General features: G+C 34.6%; 2 protein-coding genes across 4 annotated transcripts in view; one reads left to right on the top strand and one right to left on the bottom strand.

The window, feature by feature from the left end:
• Positions 1-52: 52 nt before the first annotated feature.
• LOC123768497 (uncharacterized) lies at positions 53-2,286 on the top strand. Its single transcript, XM_069336246.1, has 3 exons — positions 53-346; positions 736-918; positions 1,930-2,286. The coding sequence occupies exons 1-3, from the start codon at positions 283-285 to the stop codon at positions 2,070-2,072; spliced, it is 390 nt and encodes a 129-aa protein (XP_069192347.1). The 5' UTR covers positions 53-282; the 3' UTR covers positions 2,073-2,286.
• Positions 2,287-2,518: 232 nt separating this feature from the next.
• Positions 2,519-16,607, bottom strand: part of LOC123768494 (uncharacterized protein C05D11.1) — an 83,909-nt gene continuing 69,820 nt past the window's right edge. For all 3 annotated transcript variants that reach the window (XM_045759101.1, XM_045759102.2, XM_069336242.1), the window contains exons 13-21: positions 15,827-16,066; positions 14,464-14,644; positions 12,122-12,228; positions 11,645-11,781; positions 10,640-10,826; positions 10,360-10,503; positions 9,246-9,406; positions 8,572-8,724; positions 2,519-8,321 (exon numbers count right to left, since the gene is read on the bottom strand). In XM_045759101.1, the coding sequence (XP_045615057.1) occupies positions 8,267-8,321; positions 8,572-8,724; positions 9,246-9,406; positions 10,360-10,503; positions 10,640-10,826; positions 11,645-11,781; positions 12,122-12,228; positions 14,464-14,644; positions 15,827-16,066 (1,365 nt within the window). In that variant the 3' untranslated portion in view covers positions 2,519-8,266. The remainder of the gene's footprint in view (positions 8,322-8,571; positions 8,725-9,245; positions 9,407-10,359; positions 10,504-10,639; positions 10,827-11,644; positions 11,782-12,121; positions 12,229-14,463; positions 14,645-15,826; positions 16,067-16,607) is intronic.

Below are 16,607 nucleotides of genomic sequence, written 5' to 3'. Positions count from 1 at the left end.
CTTCTTGTATATAAATAAATAGATTTCAACTGTAAGGGGATATGGTTTGCACCTTGTTATTCTAATAATGGATAAATAATTCTAATAATGGAAGCGCTAATTATATGAACAAGTGCCATGTATTTATTCAGACGAGAACAACAGCGAACACAAACCAGCGCATATACGAACGGAATGGTTTGTATGTACAAACTTCTCAGTGAACGAAGTTGTTTCTAGCCCGGTATCCGAAATTGCAGTATACGACTTGACCAGTCCCCTTCAGCTCCTGGGTCACGATTAATGATATTTAGAGGATACAGAGCACAAGGCTTTGATACTTACATTATGACTTTTTATACCGAAAGTATGCAAATTAGTGTAAACGGCGATTGGTCATATTTAAGAACATAAGAACAAATGAACAAATCCACAATGGCCGTGACGAGGATAACTGCCCTTGTGGATTTGTTCATTTGATGCATTACGTTAGTGTAATGCATCAATTATCTTAGTGACAGACATCAATGTGTAACCATCAATGATACAACTTCTTCCACTCAACCAATTACAAGAATGTAACAACTCTTGTATATATCTCTCTCAAAAAAAAAAAATTACAGTTGGAGTGCCACAGGGCAGCATCTTAGGACCTCTACTATTTCTTATATATACAGTATATCAATGATCTTCCTAATGTCTCTAATATTCTTAAACCTATATTGTTTGCTGATGATACTACCCTTATCTGTTCAGACCCCAACTCACATACAGTAAATAATGTTGTGAATAATGAATTAAAAAAAGTCCACTTATGGATGTCAACTAACAAACTAACAGTAAACATAGAAAAGACCTGCTACATCTTATTTGGAAGCAAATCATCGAATGCAATTCAGCTACAGATAGACAACACTAACATCAGTAATAAAAATGATGGTAAGTTTCTTGGCCTATTCCTAGACAAGAGACTCAACTTCAGCACCCACATTCAACACATAACTAAGAAAGTCTCTAAAACCGTTGGTATACTCTCTAAAATAAGATATTATGTTCCTAACTCTGCTCTCCTCTTACTATATTATGCACTAATCAACCCCTATCTTAATTATGGTATCTGTGCATGGGGGGGTCTACCACTGCAAACCACCTTAAGCCCATCATCACCCAGCAAAAATCTGCTATCAGAATAATAAACTCTGCTTTCAGACAACACTCCGCTCCCTTGTTTAAATCCCTAAACTTGCTAAATATTAACTCCCTCCACACATTCTCTTGTGTCAACTACATTTACAAAACCCTGTTCTGAAAAGCAAACCATGCTCTGAAACTCTCCCTGGACAGATGTAATAGGACCCATTATCACCACACCAGAAATAAATATCTCTTTGATATCCCCAGGGTCAAACTTAATCTGTGTAAACACTCTATGCAAATTAAGGGACCTAGTCTATGGAACTCGCTCCCTAGTGAATTGAAAAGCTGTCAAACTTTTGCCTCATTTAAAATCAAAACCAAAAAGTACCTAATTTCATCTTCGTAGTTTCCTACACTGAGCTTTAAATTTGCTCTGTATCTAGTGTTACCCAATCTCCCAACCTTTATGTACTTAACCCAAACAACTTTATCATTGTGTTCATTGCTGTCTTCTTTTATGTGCTAGCCATATGCTGTAGTGTGCCTACTAATTTTTTTTAAACTACCATTCAAGCTGTCATTGCAATCAATCTGAGCTACCTATGTGCTTTATATACCTACAATTTTCTCTCATCTTTTATTTTTTTTCTTGCTTTGTAACTGTTATCATTTTGTATAAATTTTGCAAGTATTTACATACTTAAAATTTTCTTAGATTAAGGACCTGCCCGAAACGCTGCGCGTACTAGTGGCTTTACAAGATTGTAATTACTATACTATGTGTCCTCACAATCCCAATGTTTGTTTTTACAGGCACTTGGAATACTGTAGCCATTCATTTTTCTCAAGCATGGAGACCTCATCTTCAGAAGGATATAGCTGCTCTGGAGAAGGTGCAACACCGGGCAGCAAAAATCATTCCAGAGCTAAGTGATCTCCCGTATAGGAATGGTTGAGGGCCACAGGGCTAACAACAGGCATGGCCGAGGGATCTTACTGAAACGTTTAAAATGTTGACCACTTTGGAGGAAGTTTATCCTGACAATTTCTTGAATGGGTTAGATGTAACAAACAAGGTGTAACGGTTTAAAGCTCAACAAGCGGCCACTCATGGAACCAACCACCCGCCGAAGCTGTAAATGAATTATGACTTAAATGAAATGAATTAAATGACTTTAATTTCCAAATTCACCTAGAAAAGATTATCAAGGCAAATGGGGGGATCTTTGACAAGACGTCGGCTTCCTGTCCACGTCGAGGCCACTAGGCCACTCGAGCGTTTTGTCCTGGACCGGGGAGGATTTACTGGGCCCAAATCCTTAACTGTAGGCTCTATTTAACTCAACATACCTTTGTCTACATCTCCATTAAAGATGGTGGATGGATGTAATTAAATACTCTGTTTACATCATGGTGGGTACTATTTTATTTAACAGTATTAAATGTCAAAACATTCCAGCTATTAAACATACAGAATTTATGTATTGTACACTTTTTCATGTGTGGTCAGCGACTGTGTCCCTCCTGTAAGTACTGTATCTTTGAAGTGTACTCTACATATTTTATATTTAAACAAAATTAACTTTTTTGTTTTCACTAAATCAGAGGAAACAATGGGATAAAATGAAATATGAAATTAACTTTACAGTATGAGTGGTTTCAATATAACATCATTACGAACATTTAGATGTGGCATGACCAGTCAGCAGTAATGTTTAAAAGTCTGTTGTTTAATTATCAAATTTTCCCTATTTCTTATCATACAAAACAAATAATTCTGTAGTTACATATACAAAACTACTTACGATTGCCTACTTGTCATTAACAGAAAAAAATTAATTTTTTTTTTAATACTGTATTCACTGCTGATTTTCTGATCACCTTGCAAATTTGTTTCAAAAATATTGTTGAAGTACTAGATTTTTTTATAACGAAATAAATCTTTTACTTGCCCATTTTTATAAGAAAAAACTGATAGCGCACAAAGGTAATAATGTTGAAATGTTTATACTTTCGTATATTCAGCAAAACCATACAAACCGTGATGCATAAACCAATCCTAAAAATGGACAAAAATAGTCACAAAGAGCAAAAAGGTCAGATTCTAGTGCAAAATGCATGCTCGTAGGAAATTCTTTGATGAAGTTGCTTAAAAGAAGCCATAAAAAGTGCATTTCTTCTTTCCTGAAATACTGTACAGTATTTCAATGATCAAATGGACAATAACAGGCCAAGCAACACATTTTGGGGGTTACCAGTCCAGCTTTTATTATTTTAACCCATGAATTCCACACCGTGCCCTCTCCTCCTCCTTCAACAAGGCCTATACAGTTGTACTGTCTTTGCACTTGCTCCTGATAATTACTTTTCTCTTTAATAATGTGGCCCACACAGAATCTTCAACGTTAGTGCCATAGGGGGTATCACATTTTATGATTTTTTGTATAAAAATTTATTCTGTAAATAAATAGATAATACAATGAAATTCCACAAGAGTGGATTAGGAATCACCAAACACACTGTTAACCAAACATTCTATGCTTCACTATGATCCTATTAAAACACACAACCTGCAGGTATCCAGTTATATTGTTAAGAAATCTAAAGCAAAGGAGCACATAACTTTGAAAAAAAAAGAATAGAATAGATAGATAACACAGTAAAGCATTTTAAATAATTTACCAAAACTTCATATGGATTAAAACTCAGTTGCTTCCATGTATAACTGGACATGATTTGTTTAAAGATATTTTCACCAAGGTTTAAGAGAAGTACTGTATAGGATTTGTTCATTTTACCCTGAGTGTTGCCCTTAAAAACCCACACAGACCTTAACCTTTCATCTGCAAATGCTTGATGTGTTTGTGAACTTGTAACTGATATATATTATACAAGAGTTCTGCTGCTAGCCTGTTTACATCCTTAAAAAAAAAGTTTGAAGGAGCTTTATCCTCATGTTAAATACAATAAATTAGGAGAAACTTGTGAAATGAGGTGAAAAAAAACGAGCTACCTGTATTGTATTTAGTATCCTTTCTAGAATCCTAGTTGTAGTTGCCCATGCATCTCCAGTTCCTGTTTCATTAGATGCTAGTTTAAAAATTAATGTAAGTACTGTACATATTACTATTCTTACATCTAACTGTTTGTCATTGGTAGTCTTGTTGCCAGGTTTCATTCCTCTCAGTATCTCCACTAATGAGAAGCAAGTCAAAACATTACTTACTTGTGGCGCTTCCCGAGTCATGCTAACAACGAGGTAACATACATAACAAACCACAGAGGGGTGCAAATTATACCATTACCTACTTCTTGTGCTCCCACACGGAGCACCACAATAGGCTGAATTACCTAGGAACCAATACCCTACCCCCCTGGCTAAGTCCCAGCATAACAGCATGACAGTCATTAATCTAATGAGCACCTTTATTTTCCCCTTCTTTTTCCTGTGATAAAAAAAAAAAATCATGTTCTTCTTCAGTGACATTCAGATTGCCCCTTTCAAGGTTAATAATTATGATACTGTGTTTAGTCTGTGATCTGGCAGTGTATTTGTGCACTTACATGTACTTGGTGCAAAATGTGCTTAGTGAAGTCTCATTACAAGATTCTGCATGGGACACCATGCTTAATATGTTGGAAACGGTATATTTTTCTATATAGCAATATATGAACTATGATAATAGCATATAACGTATATAAATACATATACCGGTACACAAAAATACTGACAAATAAACATACATACAGTACATGTAAATAAATATCTACACTTAATCAATGGTCAATTGTTATTTTCAGCACAAATTTGTCACAGAAAAATGTTTTAATTAGGTCGTTTATTGATTAAATTAATATGAATGAATGAATGAATGAAGATGAGCGAGATGGGAAGGATGACGACATACACGAGTAGGGGCAGGGAATCAACATTTATAGTGATGGATGTATGAACTGATGATTGCTATAGAGACTCCCTGAGCTGATCTTTCCAACAGAAGAGCAGCTGCAGGTCAAAGTTTAATCTTGGCCAGTACTGTAGAATACAACGATCTTCATAATTTTTATTTACACCTAAATGACAATAACACTAATTTTTTACACAAAATAGATACTTTTCTAATCATGAAAAAATAATTTTATAAAATTATAACAATAATCATATAATACAGTAAAAAATCTTCAAATTAAAACTTTTTGTTACTAATATCACAGTGCTCCTAGAAATTAACAGTATAGTATTCAGTATCAAGATTATAGTCTTACACATTGTTTTGAATTTAGCTAAACGTAACCCGCATTACACAAAAAATGATTAAAGAACTCCTGAATTAAAGTGTTTTTTTTAAGTTATTGACTCCTAAAACTGATACAGTAATAATCTACTCCTGAACCTGGCTCCACTCACCCATATGAGTAGGTAATAACAGCTGCACCAAACATCCTACAAGTTTCTAAACGTCTGTACACCAATATAAACAAAAATAAATCTTTAATATACAGTACTAGGACCAATTCAGAGACAACTCATGAAATAATTCCAAAGTTTTATTTTTTAATTTATATTAAAAAATATCGAGTGGTATTGCAAATGACATTGGTTGACACAGTGATGCAACTAACAAATACCGGTCAGTACAGCGATGCAACTAGCATGATACGAGATGACAGTGATGAAGCTAACGGCACTTTGGTCGACATTAAAGCCACTAACACCGCTCTATGTGAGCAGAACTTCACTTGTCCATTATAGGAGGCAAGTGTTTACAGTATCAATCAGTCAGATTGATAATTTCAAAGGACAAAATGAATTAATAATGAATATAAAAGTTGTCAAAGTGGTGCAAATGTTGCAAACAGCCGAGGAATTTTCAGACTAATGAAAAGGACTGTACAGTGTAATAACTTAAAATCATATTTTTGAAACAAATCTAAAGAATGCAAGTGATTTATCTTAAACTTGTTTATTTTGTCTTCTAAAAGTTTGAATTAATATATCTTACTAATCTAATATCAAAGGCAACTGCAACAACAATGTTACCATGGTTGAAAATGAAGCTGCAGGAGGGAAGAGCAGGTATGGCACCCTTGCTCCCTCAAACATTCAGCAGTTCTAGGGGTCACAGTTATGGCCATATCAGATTGTTTCATATTCCATTTTACAGTTCTTGGCTTAAACAATAACCGACTTACCGGTATGTTATTAATTTTGAGCACAATGCTAAAAAATGGTTTGGCTTTAGGAGAGGTGAACTTGTGCATAGGTTCACCTTTCTAAAGCAAGTTAGTGACAACAATTTCCACTTAGCCCTTATGATAAGAGATGTTATGGCATAAAAAGTATTTTCAATATAAAAAATCTGCATCACAAAACTAAATATGTTCAATATTATTTAAATTTCCCTTTCTTAAATAAAAGTCCTTGACAAGGAAAACCTGGTACTGTGCAGCTGGGGAGGGAGGCACACACTAACATCCACTCTTATTCATCACTACAGTATTTTGATCTGCTGTCTTATACGTACACTTCTTGAACTAGTCAGATAATTTGTTTCTTCTAATATAATAGCATTAAAATATCAGCAAACAGGTTTTTTAAGAGATGAAATAATTAGTCATTGGAGACCCACACATTCAATTGTTTTGGAAATACACAATATGAAGTTCTTTGTGTAGGCATTCGCATTATTTATGACAGCAGCTTCTCTAAATGCAGTTTGTTTTGTATCATCATTTTTGGCAAGCATCTCTCATACTGTGGTCAGCACAGTTAGTTCACAGCTGTAAGGCCCCAGGTTCAATTCCCTTGGAGGACAGACAAGGTTGTGCTATGTTTCCTTTCATCTTATGTCTATGTTCGCCTAGGAGTTAAATTAGGAGTTAGCTGTTCTCGGTTGCATTCTGAGAAAGGCCAGAGATCTCAATAAGCCTAATGGGCTTCCTATCCCCGACTCTGGAAAACCACACTAAAATGGCATTCCTGCACTTATTTAACTGCGACCTCAATACAGTCAAACATTGTCCAAATATAAAATGGTAGCTAAAATTTTGACACTTGTTTGGGAGAAATAACACTTGCATAGACAAATAATTTAACACCGATACCTATTAGTTCAGTACTTAGAATTGATATATAAGTATCTTCTTGGCATCCTTATCTATTAGCTCAATCTATGATACTTTAATTAAAAAATGCATATAAAATCAAAATATCCTGAAAAATATTAAAGCTTGTGGTTAACAAGATGTATGATAAGTTATTTAAAGAACATGAGTTCATTATAAAAGTTTCAAGTGACAGATTATCAATGCATTGAACAACCTTCAAAGGAGGGAGTCTTAAGAATAGCACTAAGGCAGGAACTTACACAGTACTCTTGCTGTAATATTCACAATTTAGTCAAGAGTGCCATGATGGTTAAACTCTGAAGGTGTTCTTATTATCAGAGGTACTGTATTAGGGTGTAGGTTTCTCAACTCGTATTGTCTTCAAAGGATGAACACCTTTTCTCCGAGAGAATCAAATAAATTCTTTATCTCCAGTAAGAAAAATAATTTATTTTCCCATAATAGCTATACAGAACCTGAGCTTCATAGGATATTTACTTTGATTCCATATCAACATAAAATCTAAATAAGCACTTGTTAGATTTGCCAACAGAAAACATTGCAAATTCACTATATTTTGACCTGCAGACCTGATCCAAGTTTGCAAGTACAGTACTGTACAGTAATGAAGTCTAAATTTTTTTAATATCTTCAGAAACCTGATGAATATTGTTTCAAAGGTTTCATCTGTATTATAAATTCTATCTTTTATTTTGATTATCACTTGCAATAGTATACAAATGATTTAATTTGTAAACACCAATGTTACACTATTGGATTATTATGTAAAATTCTTGAAAAAAAGTTATCAGTCTTAAGAATACTGTACTGTACAGTATAGAGAACAACAGATGTATTTATTTAAAATTACTTTCTTCCTGTCCTTTCAAGATTTCACACATGAACTGATAACTTTATACAAAATAATGACAAACTAACAGTGTTAACTTGTACTTCAAATATATAACCCAGTGCCACACTATAACATTGCTCGGAATCGGTGCTGTGAAACTGAAGAAAATGTTATCGCAGTTCCAACGAACTAAGCAAATCTACTACTTTCAATTGTTTCAGTCACAGAGAGGTTGTGGCCCAACCTAGAATGAAAACAATTTGTCATTACAATATGTTGCTATTTACATTCATATTAAATTTATTTATCATTTAATTAGTTGCATTCAATAAAGGAAAGTACTAATCAACTGGAAATATTTTGAACATTACCAATCAAGTTAGGAGTTCCCGATTCAAATATTTCAAACATGCTGCAAATTTAAAAAAAATAACTAAATTCTGACTAAATTGTAAGGAATCTCTATCAGAGATAAATAATAAATAGCTACTTACTTTTCCATTTCAACCACTGTTTCTTGAATACTAGATGGATGACATACGATAACAGTGCGAGAGGTGCTGGGTTGTACGAGTGGTGTAAAGTATTTGAGGGCAACACGCTTAACATCTTCTATAGTAACTTCAGCAATTCTATCTATTAGCTCCCTGAGTATATGAAAAGAAAAAAGAGCAAGTTAGTTCCACAATTTATACACTTTACAATGGGCTGGCAACCTTTTGCCAAATAGCATGCTGACCAAACACAGCTTATTTTGAGTTGTTCTGTTTGTATACAAGTTTTTATACTGGCTCTAAATGTTGCACTCCATTTATAAAACATTAATATACTTGTAATAAATCATCAATGTATAACCTGTAACCTCTAATTATCTAATAAGGCAAAACAAACCACAACTAGAAGGTAGGTGGCAGGACAAAAGAACATGGAAACTGCAATGGAGGGGGGACCTAAAAATCCCTTTAAATGCTTTGTGTGAGCTTTTCTTCAAAGTTACGGGTCCCCTTCTTCCAGCCAGAGGTGGTACCACCCTCTCATAATGAACACTTCTAGTTAATTTTTTATATTTTTTTTTTGCAGGGATATTCCTGCATGGGCCATAAGCCTCTGGCTGGCCCACTAACTAATCTTTTGTAGAAAATCTGTAAAGGCAAGAAAAAACACTTACTTGTTATATGAATGAGGAACTCTCCTATAATATGCCAGCAGAGACTGCTGAACAACATCCGACACAACTGCTTCTCGCTCTATTATTTCAAAGATGAGAGAGCTCCGGGCCGATTCTAACAGGTTTTTGTCCCATATTGTTGTTCCATTAATATGTGAATTCTGGAAGATAAGTATGAATGTTAATCAAAAGTGGCTGTAAGAAAGATAAAGAAAAAAATGACAATTTTAGAAAATTACATAATAAAGTGACATCTCTTCATGGCATTGTGCTGGGATCTACTCCACTAACTACAGTTATCCTTATGCATCCAGTACAATGAAGACATCATCAAATAAAGATCTATGTCTAGCATCAGCGTACAACATACCAATCTTGCCCATATGGTGTTTCCCAACCTTTATAGGAAGCCACAAAATAGTTTGGCATCAGAGGACTCCACCCCCTGGTTCCCATCAACATATCATGATAATCACATTTATCACACCAACAAAGATTTTCACTGTATACATTTAATTTTTTAATGCAAAACTAAAATGAATACCTATTCATTACTGTTGAATATATTTCATATAACAAATAAGAATATTACACACACACAATTTCAAAGGAAAAAGGAACTATTTTTTCTGCACACAGTGTGACAATTATGATGATGGCCATGAGACATCAATTTTGACGAGCTCTGAGGGTTGAGCTCGTCAAATAAAGCCATGATGTGTATAAACATCAGTACAAAACATTACACTTAGACTAATAATGATTAAAGTATTGTAAATCACTATACAATACTTTAATCATGAATAAAGTTGGCTCTCATTTACCCATAGAAACACCACTATGAAATAAAATTAAACATAATTATCAAATAATGATTCTATTCTTAAGTTATGCTTACACTACAGAGCCTTATAGTGGTCTCTCTCACTTCTTTTCCCATCTAATTCAGCCTTCAATTTAACATTTTCCCATTCATTAATTTACTATTCCTTTCTGGCACCCAATTATTTTTCTTTGTTTCTTTCCGTGTACTTTCTCACTTGCTGAGGTAATCATCAAGTTATCCAAACATTCTACTAATATATACACCATCTATACCATTTATTAGGCTTACCAGAATAGTTAGTGCCTCTTGATAAGCTCCAGTCAACTGAGCTGCTCTGGCCAGTTTCAATACAAGTAAACCTTGCGTTGGATTGAGATTAATACTGTAGGAATATGCCAAACCCCGTCCTCGAATTTCTCTCCACATTGGTCCCTGAAAAGTTTAAGATTGTAGTGTTTTCTTACTGACAAAAGGTTCAAACCAGACACAGCAAATTTAAACTTTAACCAAAATTTTATAATAACAGAAGATGCAGCTTTATGTAGAAAAGGAAATATTTTTAACAAACCTCGAGCTGCGTGAGATACTGAATGGCAGTAAGAATGGCCGGAACATCCCAATCTCTATGTTCCGTAACACAACGGGTTGACTGCAACAAATATGCCGACTCTACCGAGCCAATACCAGTCAAGAACCCGGTTACGTTGTCAAAGTTTTCATAAGAAAGCAATTCACTGTCTGGAATAACGTTCAGCCTGAAAAGAAAGAATATATGATCAAAATGGTAATGTGGACAATTTGTCAAGCTAACAATTTAAGTGCTGTATTAACACAACTGGCATGCAAAGGAAAAAAAAACATATACTGTACCATTTTCTTCAATTTTTAAACATTTTTAAACTATAGATTACCTGAAATGACAGTATTTCCCATACAGTATTACATATATTAATATTAAGTAAACAGTGATTAATTAATATTTAATTATCTTTTTCGAGCAGCCTATCTCCCTAAATACTACATACAATGACAACTCTTCTGACAATTTTTGAATATTGGAATTATTTAGATTATTTAGCACCATATTTTTTCTACATACCAGTAATCCACCAAAGTTTTACATCAAAGTGCCTAATTACAGGGAGGGTGAACAGGGAATTACAGTGAAAAAATGTTGCCTAACCATCCCACCGTGCCCAGGGTTCAAGCCCAGGTCCCTCTCACACATATGGCACGTGTCCTAACCTCTACACCACATTGTGCTTCACTATTTATTGAGTAAATACATAAAATATAAATTAAAATGTCCACTAACACTTAACCATGATTTTGTATGTTTATATTATGATCCATACATATACATACTATACTGTATATAAATTTATTAAATTTGTAAAGCAACTAAAGTACTGTACTTAAAACTGTAAACAATTAGTTTAACAAAAGTGCCATAGCCAGATTTTCAAATGCACAGTGTTCACCAAATGCTAAGCACACAGTGAACAGAAAATGAAACTCCTAATATAAAGCTTATGTGAATAATGTCCATGCCATAAACAGAAATGACACTCACAAGTTTCCTTTCAGGGTCTTTTCATCAGAAATGAAATTCAGCCACGGTGCCAATGGGTCAACTTGTGCAGATAACTTCTCTACGTCAGTTGACATGTGTATTGTAATACGATCTTTGTGGACGATAGCTTTTCGAACCTAAAATGTTGATATAAAAATGATTACACAATTTGAAAGGAAATCTGTAATAATACCTTCTCAAAATTAATTTTTTTTAAGACTTGTACAAAGCTGCCCAGGACCTCTACACAGTAATTGGAAATAAATTGTGAAAATTAAGCCAAATTGAAGAACATTAATACCTCCTTTGCTGAGAACTCTGCCTTAAGGTTTATCAAACTTAAATCCCATGAAATTTACATCAAATATTCACAATCTTCCATTTTGTTTCCTCTAGCTTCAGATTTTTTAAATCATAGAACAAAGTATCGTCATTCAAATAAGGGCAATTTCAATATGTAAAACAATTAATGCCAACCTGCTCTAATTCCTCAAGAACTTTAGCTTCCTCAGTATTCAATCTACTGAGCATCAAGTTGAGGAATTTCTCTTGTCGGAGAATATTCTGCTGGTTCTGGTTGGTGTCTGTTAAAGAGAGGTACAGTACTATACTTCAAAATTCACAGAATACACAAATCTAAGAACATATTTAAAATTGTGTTTTTTTATTATTAAATACTAATGTTAAGGCTACAAAATAAAGCTTCAAGTTAATTAATATGAAATGCTCCTTTCATAGCAAATATATTGGACTACATTCTAAAGAAAGAACTCACTGTGTTAAAAGACAATAAGGCAATTCATGGACTGTCAGGCAAGAAGACATTCCAGCACAATGCCTCTTAAAACTGGGTGGGTGGCTCCCCCCACCCCAGTGGTGTGGGTGGGTAGCTCCCCCCCCACCCCAGTGGTGTGGGTAGGTAGCCTCCCCCCCACCCGTGGTGTGGGTGGGTAGCTCCCCCCCCCCCAGTGGTGTGCTCGGATAGCTCCCCCAGTGGGAATCTAATTTCTTGAATGTTTTAACTATTGTACATAAGGTTTCATTGAGCAGGTTCCTCATAAGGCACGACAAGTCCCCGTAGTCCCCGTGGTGTAGTGGAAAGATGCTCGCCTGGCGTTTGACAAGCGCTTTGTTCTGGGTTCGTATCCTGGCCAGGGAGGATTTAATGGACGTCAATCCTGAAGTGTAGCCTCTGTTTACCCAGCAGTAAAATGGGTACCTGGTTGTTAAGTGATTTGGCGAGTTCATATTCTGGGTAGCATTAGGTTTAAGGACTTGTCCAAAATGCTATGGTTGCTAGTGGCTGTACAAGAATGTAAGAACTCTCATATATTCATATATTCATAGATATATATATATGTCGTACCTAGTAGCCAGAATGCACTTCTCAGCCTACTATGCAAGGCCCGATTTGCCAAATAAGCCAAGTTTTCATGAATTAATATATTTTCCCTATTTTTTTTTCTTATGAAATGATAAAGCTACCCATTTCATTATGTATGAGGTCAATTTTTTTTATTGGAGTTAAAATTAACGTAGATATATGACCGAACCTTACCAACCCTACCTAACCTAACCTAACCTATCTTTATAGGTTAGGTTGGGTTAGGTAGCCGAAAAAGTTAGGTTAGGTTAGGTAGTCGAAAAAACATTAATTCATGAAAACTTGGCTTATTAGGCAAATCGGGCTTTGCATAGTAGGCTGAGAAGTGCGTTCTGGCTACTAGGTACGACATTATATATATATATATATATATATATATATATATATATATATATATATATATATATATATATATATATATATATATATATATATATATATATATGTCGTACCTAGTAGCCAGAACGCACTTCTCAGCCTATTATGCAAGGCCTGATTTGCCTAATAAGCCAAGTTTTCATGAATTAATTGTTTTTCGACTACCTAACCTACCTAACCTAACCTAACCAAACTTTTTCGGCTACCTAACCTAACCTAACCTATAAAGATAGGTTAGGTTAGGTTAGGTAGGGTTGGTTAGGTTCGGTCACATAGCTACATTAATTTTAACTCCAATAAAAAATTTTTTACCTCATACATAATGAAATGGGTAGCTTTATCATTTCATAAGAAAAAAATTGGAGAAAATATATTAATTCAGAAAAACTCGGCTTATTAGGCAAATCGGGCCTTGCATAGTAGGCTGAGAAGTGCGTTCTGGCTACTAGGTACGACATATATATATATATATATATATAATATATATATATATATAATATATATATATATATTTATTTATTTATTCATTTATTTATTTACAATATTATCTGAAAAAATGTGTGGGAAGAAATATATGACCTGTCTGTAATACCAGACTTCTCACATAAAAGATTAATCTTAGCATTTTCAACTGTCCTCTAACATCTTTGTATGTAGTTGGGTGTCTAGTCGTATAAGGAAAGTACGAGTGAATAACACGCATTAAGTACACAAAGAACTATATTTGAAAAGCTTACTCTCCATTTAGTTGAGTGTGACAGTAAATCACACACAATGATTTGGTTGGAAAAAAAATTTTTTTTAGCTTAAACTTTACAGATGTTTTTACTTTATTACTTAAGTATCAAGTTTCAAATTTGATAAAACTCATGTAAACATAGTGGGTATTTTTTAGATAACATTTTATAGAAGTTCATTATTACTCAGAATAAGAATTAAAGTACAATTGTCAAAAGTTGCCAACAAAAATGTTTTTTCAGAACTTTCTGGATAATTAAAAGTTACACCAAGGAATATATTTACATTTTTATACAACATTATTATCTACAGTACTTACCATTTTTAAAAACGACATCATTGAACATCAGCTGAAGGACCTTGGGACCATCTCGTTTATTTTCACCAATTGAGTTAATAAGCTTAGTGGCTTTTACTTTCACACGTTGCGCAGTAAATTGACTCTTGAATAGTATCTCGTGTAGCCACTGTACGCCTCGAATGTATTTGGACATCTCAACCTAATTGACATGAATGAAGGTCATTAAAAATTTTAAATTTACAAAATACACTACAGAACATTATTATGTACGAGTGGTTTTCCTCTAAATGCCTAAATGTCTACATACTATGTATTACATTTTATGTAAAGCAGCCAATGCAGAATCTCTTCTAGTATATAAATTTTCTTTCTTGTAAGGATTCTCTTTATATATGCCAACATGGTCTCAACTGTCAAAAGTCAGAGGTAAGGATTTCTGTTCACGAAGCAGTCAATGATATCACTAAGTAAAGTCCAGCACAAAGTGGATCCCAAATGAGCAGACCAGATGACATTCAGAAACATCTGGATGAGGACACCTAGCAACTTTAGTGGGATGGTAAACAGGTTGCCTAGGACTTTGCACCTACATTGACAGATACATTGTCATTGATATTGACAGGGAGCCGGTCAGCCGAGCGGACAGCACGCTGGACTTCTGATCCTGTGGTCCTGGGTTCGATCCCAGGCACCGGCGAGAAACAATGGGCAGAGTTTCTTTCACCCTATGCCCCTGTTACCTAGCAATAAAATAGATACCTGGGTGTTAGTTAGTTGTCACAGGCTGCTTCCTGGGGGTGGAGGCCTGGTCGAGGACCGGGCCACGGGGACACTAAAGCCCCGAAATCATCTCAAGATAACCTCAAGATACATGCCTACAGTAATGTATTTGAAGGTGGTGAAGATTTTAGCAAAAACTACAGATTTCTCTACCTTTTCTTATTCAGATGTTATAGCATTTTATAATATTTGCATGCCAGACATTTTGATCAAGAAACTTCAAAATATAATTACTAGATATTCTAGATCCCAGAATTTTTATTTATAAATTATTTCTTTGTCTATATGTAATCTGACCAATCTCCCTAAAACTCCAAATTGTTGTTACCATATCCCCAATATATACAGTACAGTTATGTATATACATAATGACAGTGGGTACATCATCGATACATGTGACTTAGATACTGGGCAGCAGAGAGAAGTCATTATTTGATTATGATTTTATTAGAAGATTTTTATATCAATTCAGTCCTGCCACTTTATTTTCTTTTGTTATAAGAATATGTTGCATGAACTGTATATTTAATGGAAAAATCCCTAGGTTGAATTTAATCAAACTTGTGATAAAATACTGTAATTAAATTGTATAACCACTCACCTTAATGATAACAGCAGCATTAGTGCAGTATGATCCACAAGAAAACTGCTGATTATTAAGAGAAAGACCTAATGTACTATCTTGTGATAATGTGTCTGCCGAGAGCTCACGTACAACATCCTCGTATGGAATTATGGAACTTCCCCTCAACACTGGAGATTCAAAGATGAGGTCCAACAGAAGAGTAAGGTATGGACGAAGTTCTGTTGGAACAGCTACTGTATCCAAGACTGCTATCATCTGTTGGTTGAAATGTATTGGTATAAATGTTTTGGATGAGCATTTTACATTTTTAGAAATTTTATTGGCAACTTCAATCTGCATACCATCTATTTTATTCCAATTCTAATCTAACCTCGAAGTGGTTCAGAATAGCCAATTAATTTACACATACAGTAAGCTTTGGGAGAGCACCACATTGCCTGCCAATTTATCAGATGAAAACCTATCATTTTCCATTCACTCTTGCTTTTTATACACCAGTTGTCTTTCCTGTGCAAAACCTCTATTCTATAGTTATTCACCAGTATTTCACTGGTATCCTTTGAGTCCTTTGTGTCCCAAAGAGTCCTCTGTGCCCCTCTGTTGACAGTCGACTATCCAGAACCACCCTTATATCTCTTACTTTGTTAGTTCTTAAATTCCTTTCCACATAATTTATAGGTTGTGTGTGGGCATTTTTCTCCTATTCCACATTTCATAACATTGCATTTCCTCGCATTGAATTCCATTTGCCACGTGGTGCTTCATGCACTTATTCTGTCTAGGTCCTTTTGAAAGG

Source organism: Procambarus clarkii, chromosome 35 (assembly GCF_040958095.1).
Source record: "Procambarus clarkii isolate CNS0578487 chromosome 35, FALCON_Pclarkii_2.0, whole genome shotgun sequence".
Classification (NCBI taxonomy): Eukaryota; Metazoa; Arthropoda; class Malacostraca; order Decapoda; family Cambaridae; genus Procambarus; species Procambarus clarkii.
Note: the sequence above shows the minus strand (reverse complement) of the source record. Positions and strands in the feature narration are given on the sequence as shown.

Coding starts and splice junctions, on each gene's coding strand:
- LOC123768497 (XM_069336246.1), top strand. CDS start 283: ATGATATTTAGAGGATACAGAGCACAAGGCTTTGATACTTACATTATG. Junction 347..735: donor TATGACTTTTTATACCGAAA/GTATGCAAATTA, acceptor TTATCTGTTCAG/ACCCCAACTCACATACAGTA. Junction 919..1,929: donor CATCAGTAATAAAAATGATG/GTAAGTTTCTTG, acceptor TTGTTTTTACAG/GCACTTGGAATACTGTAGCC.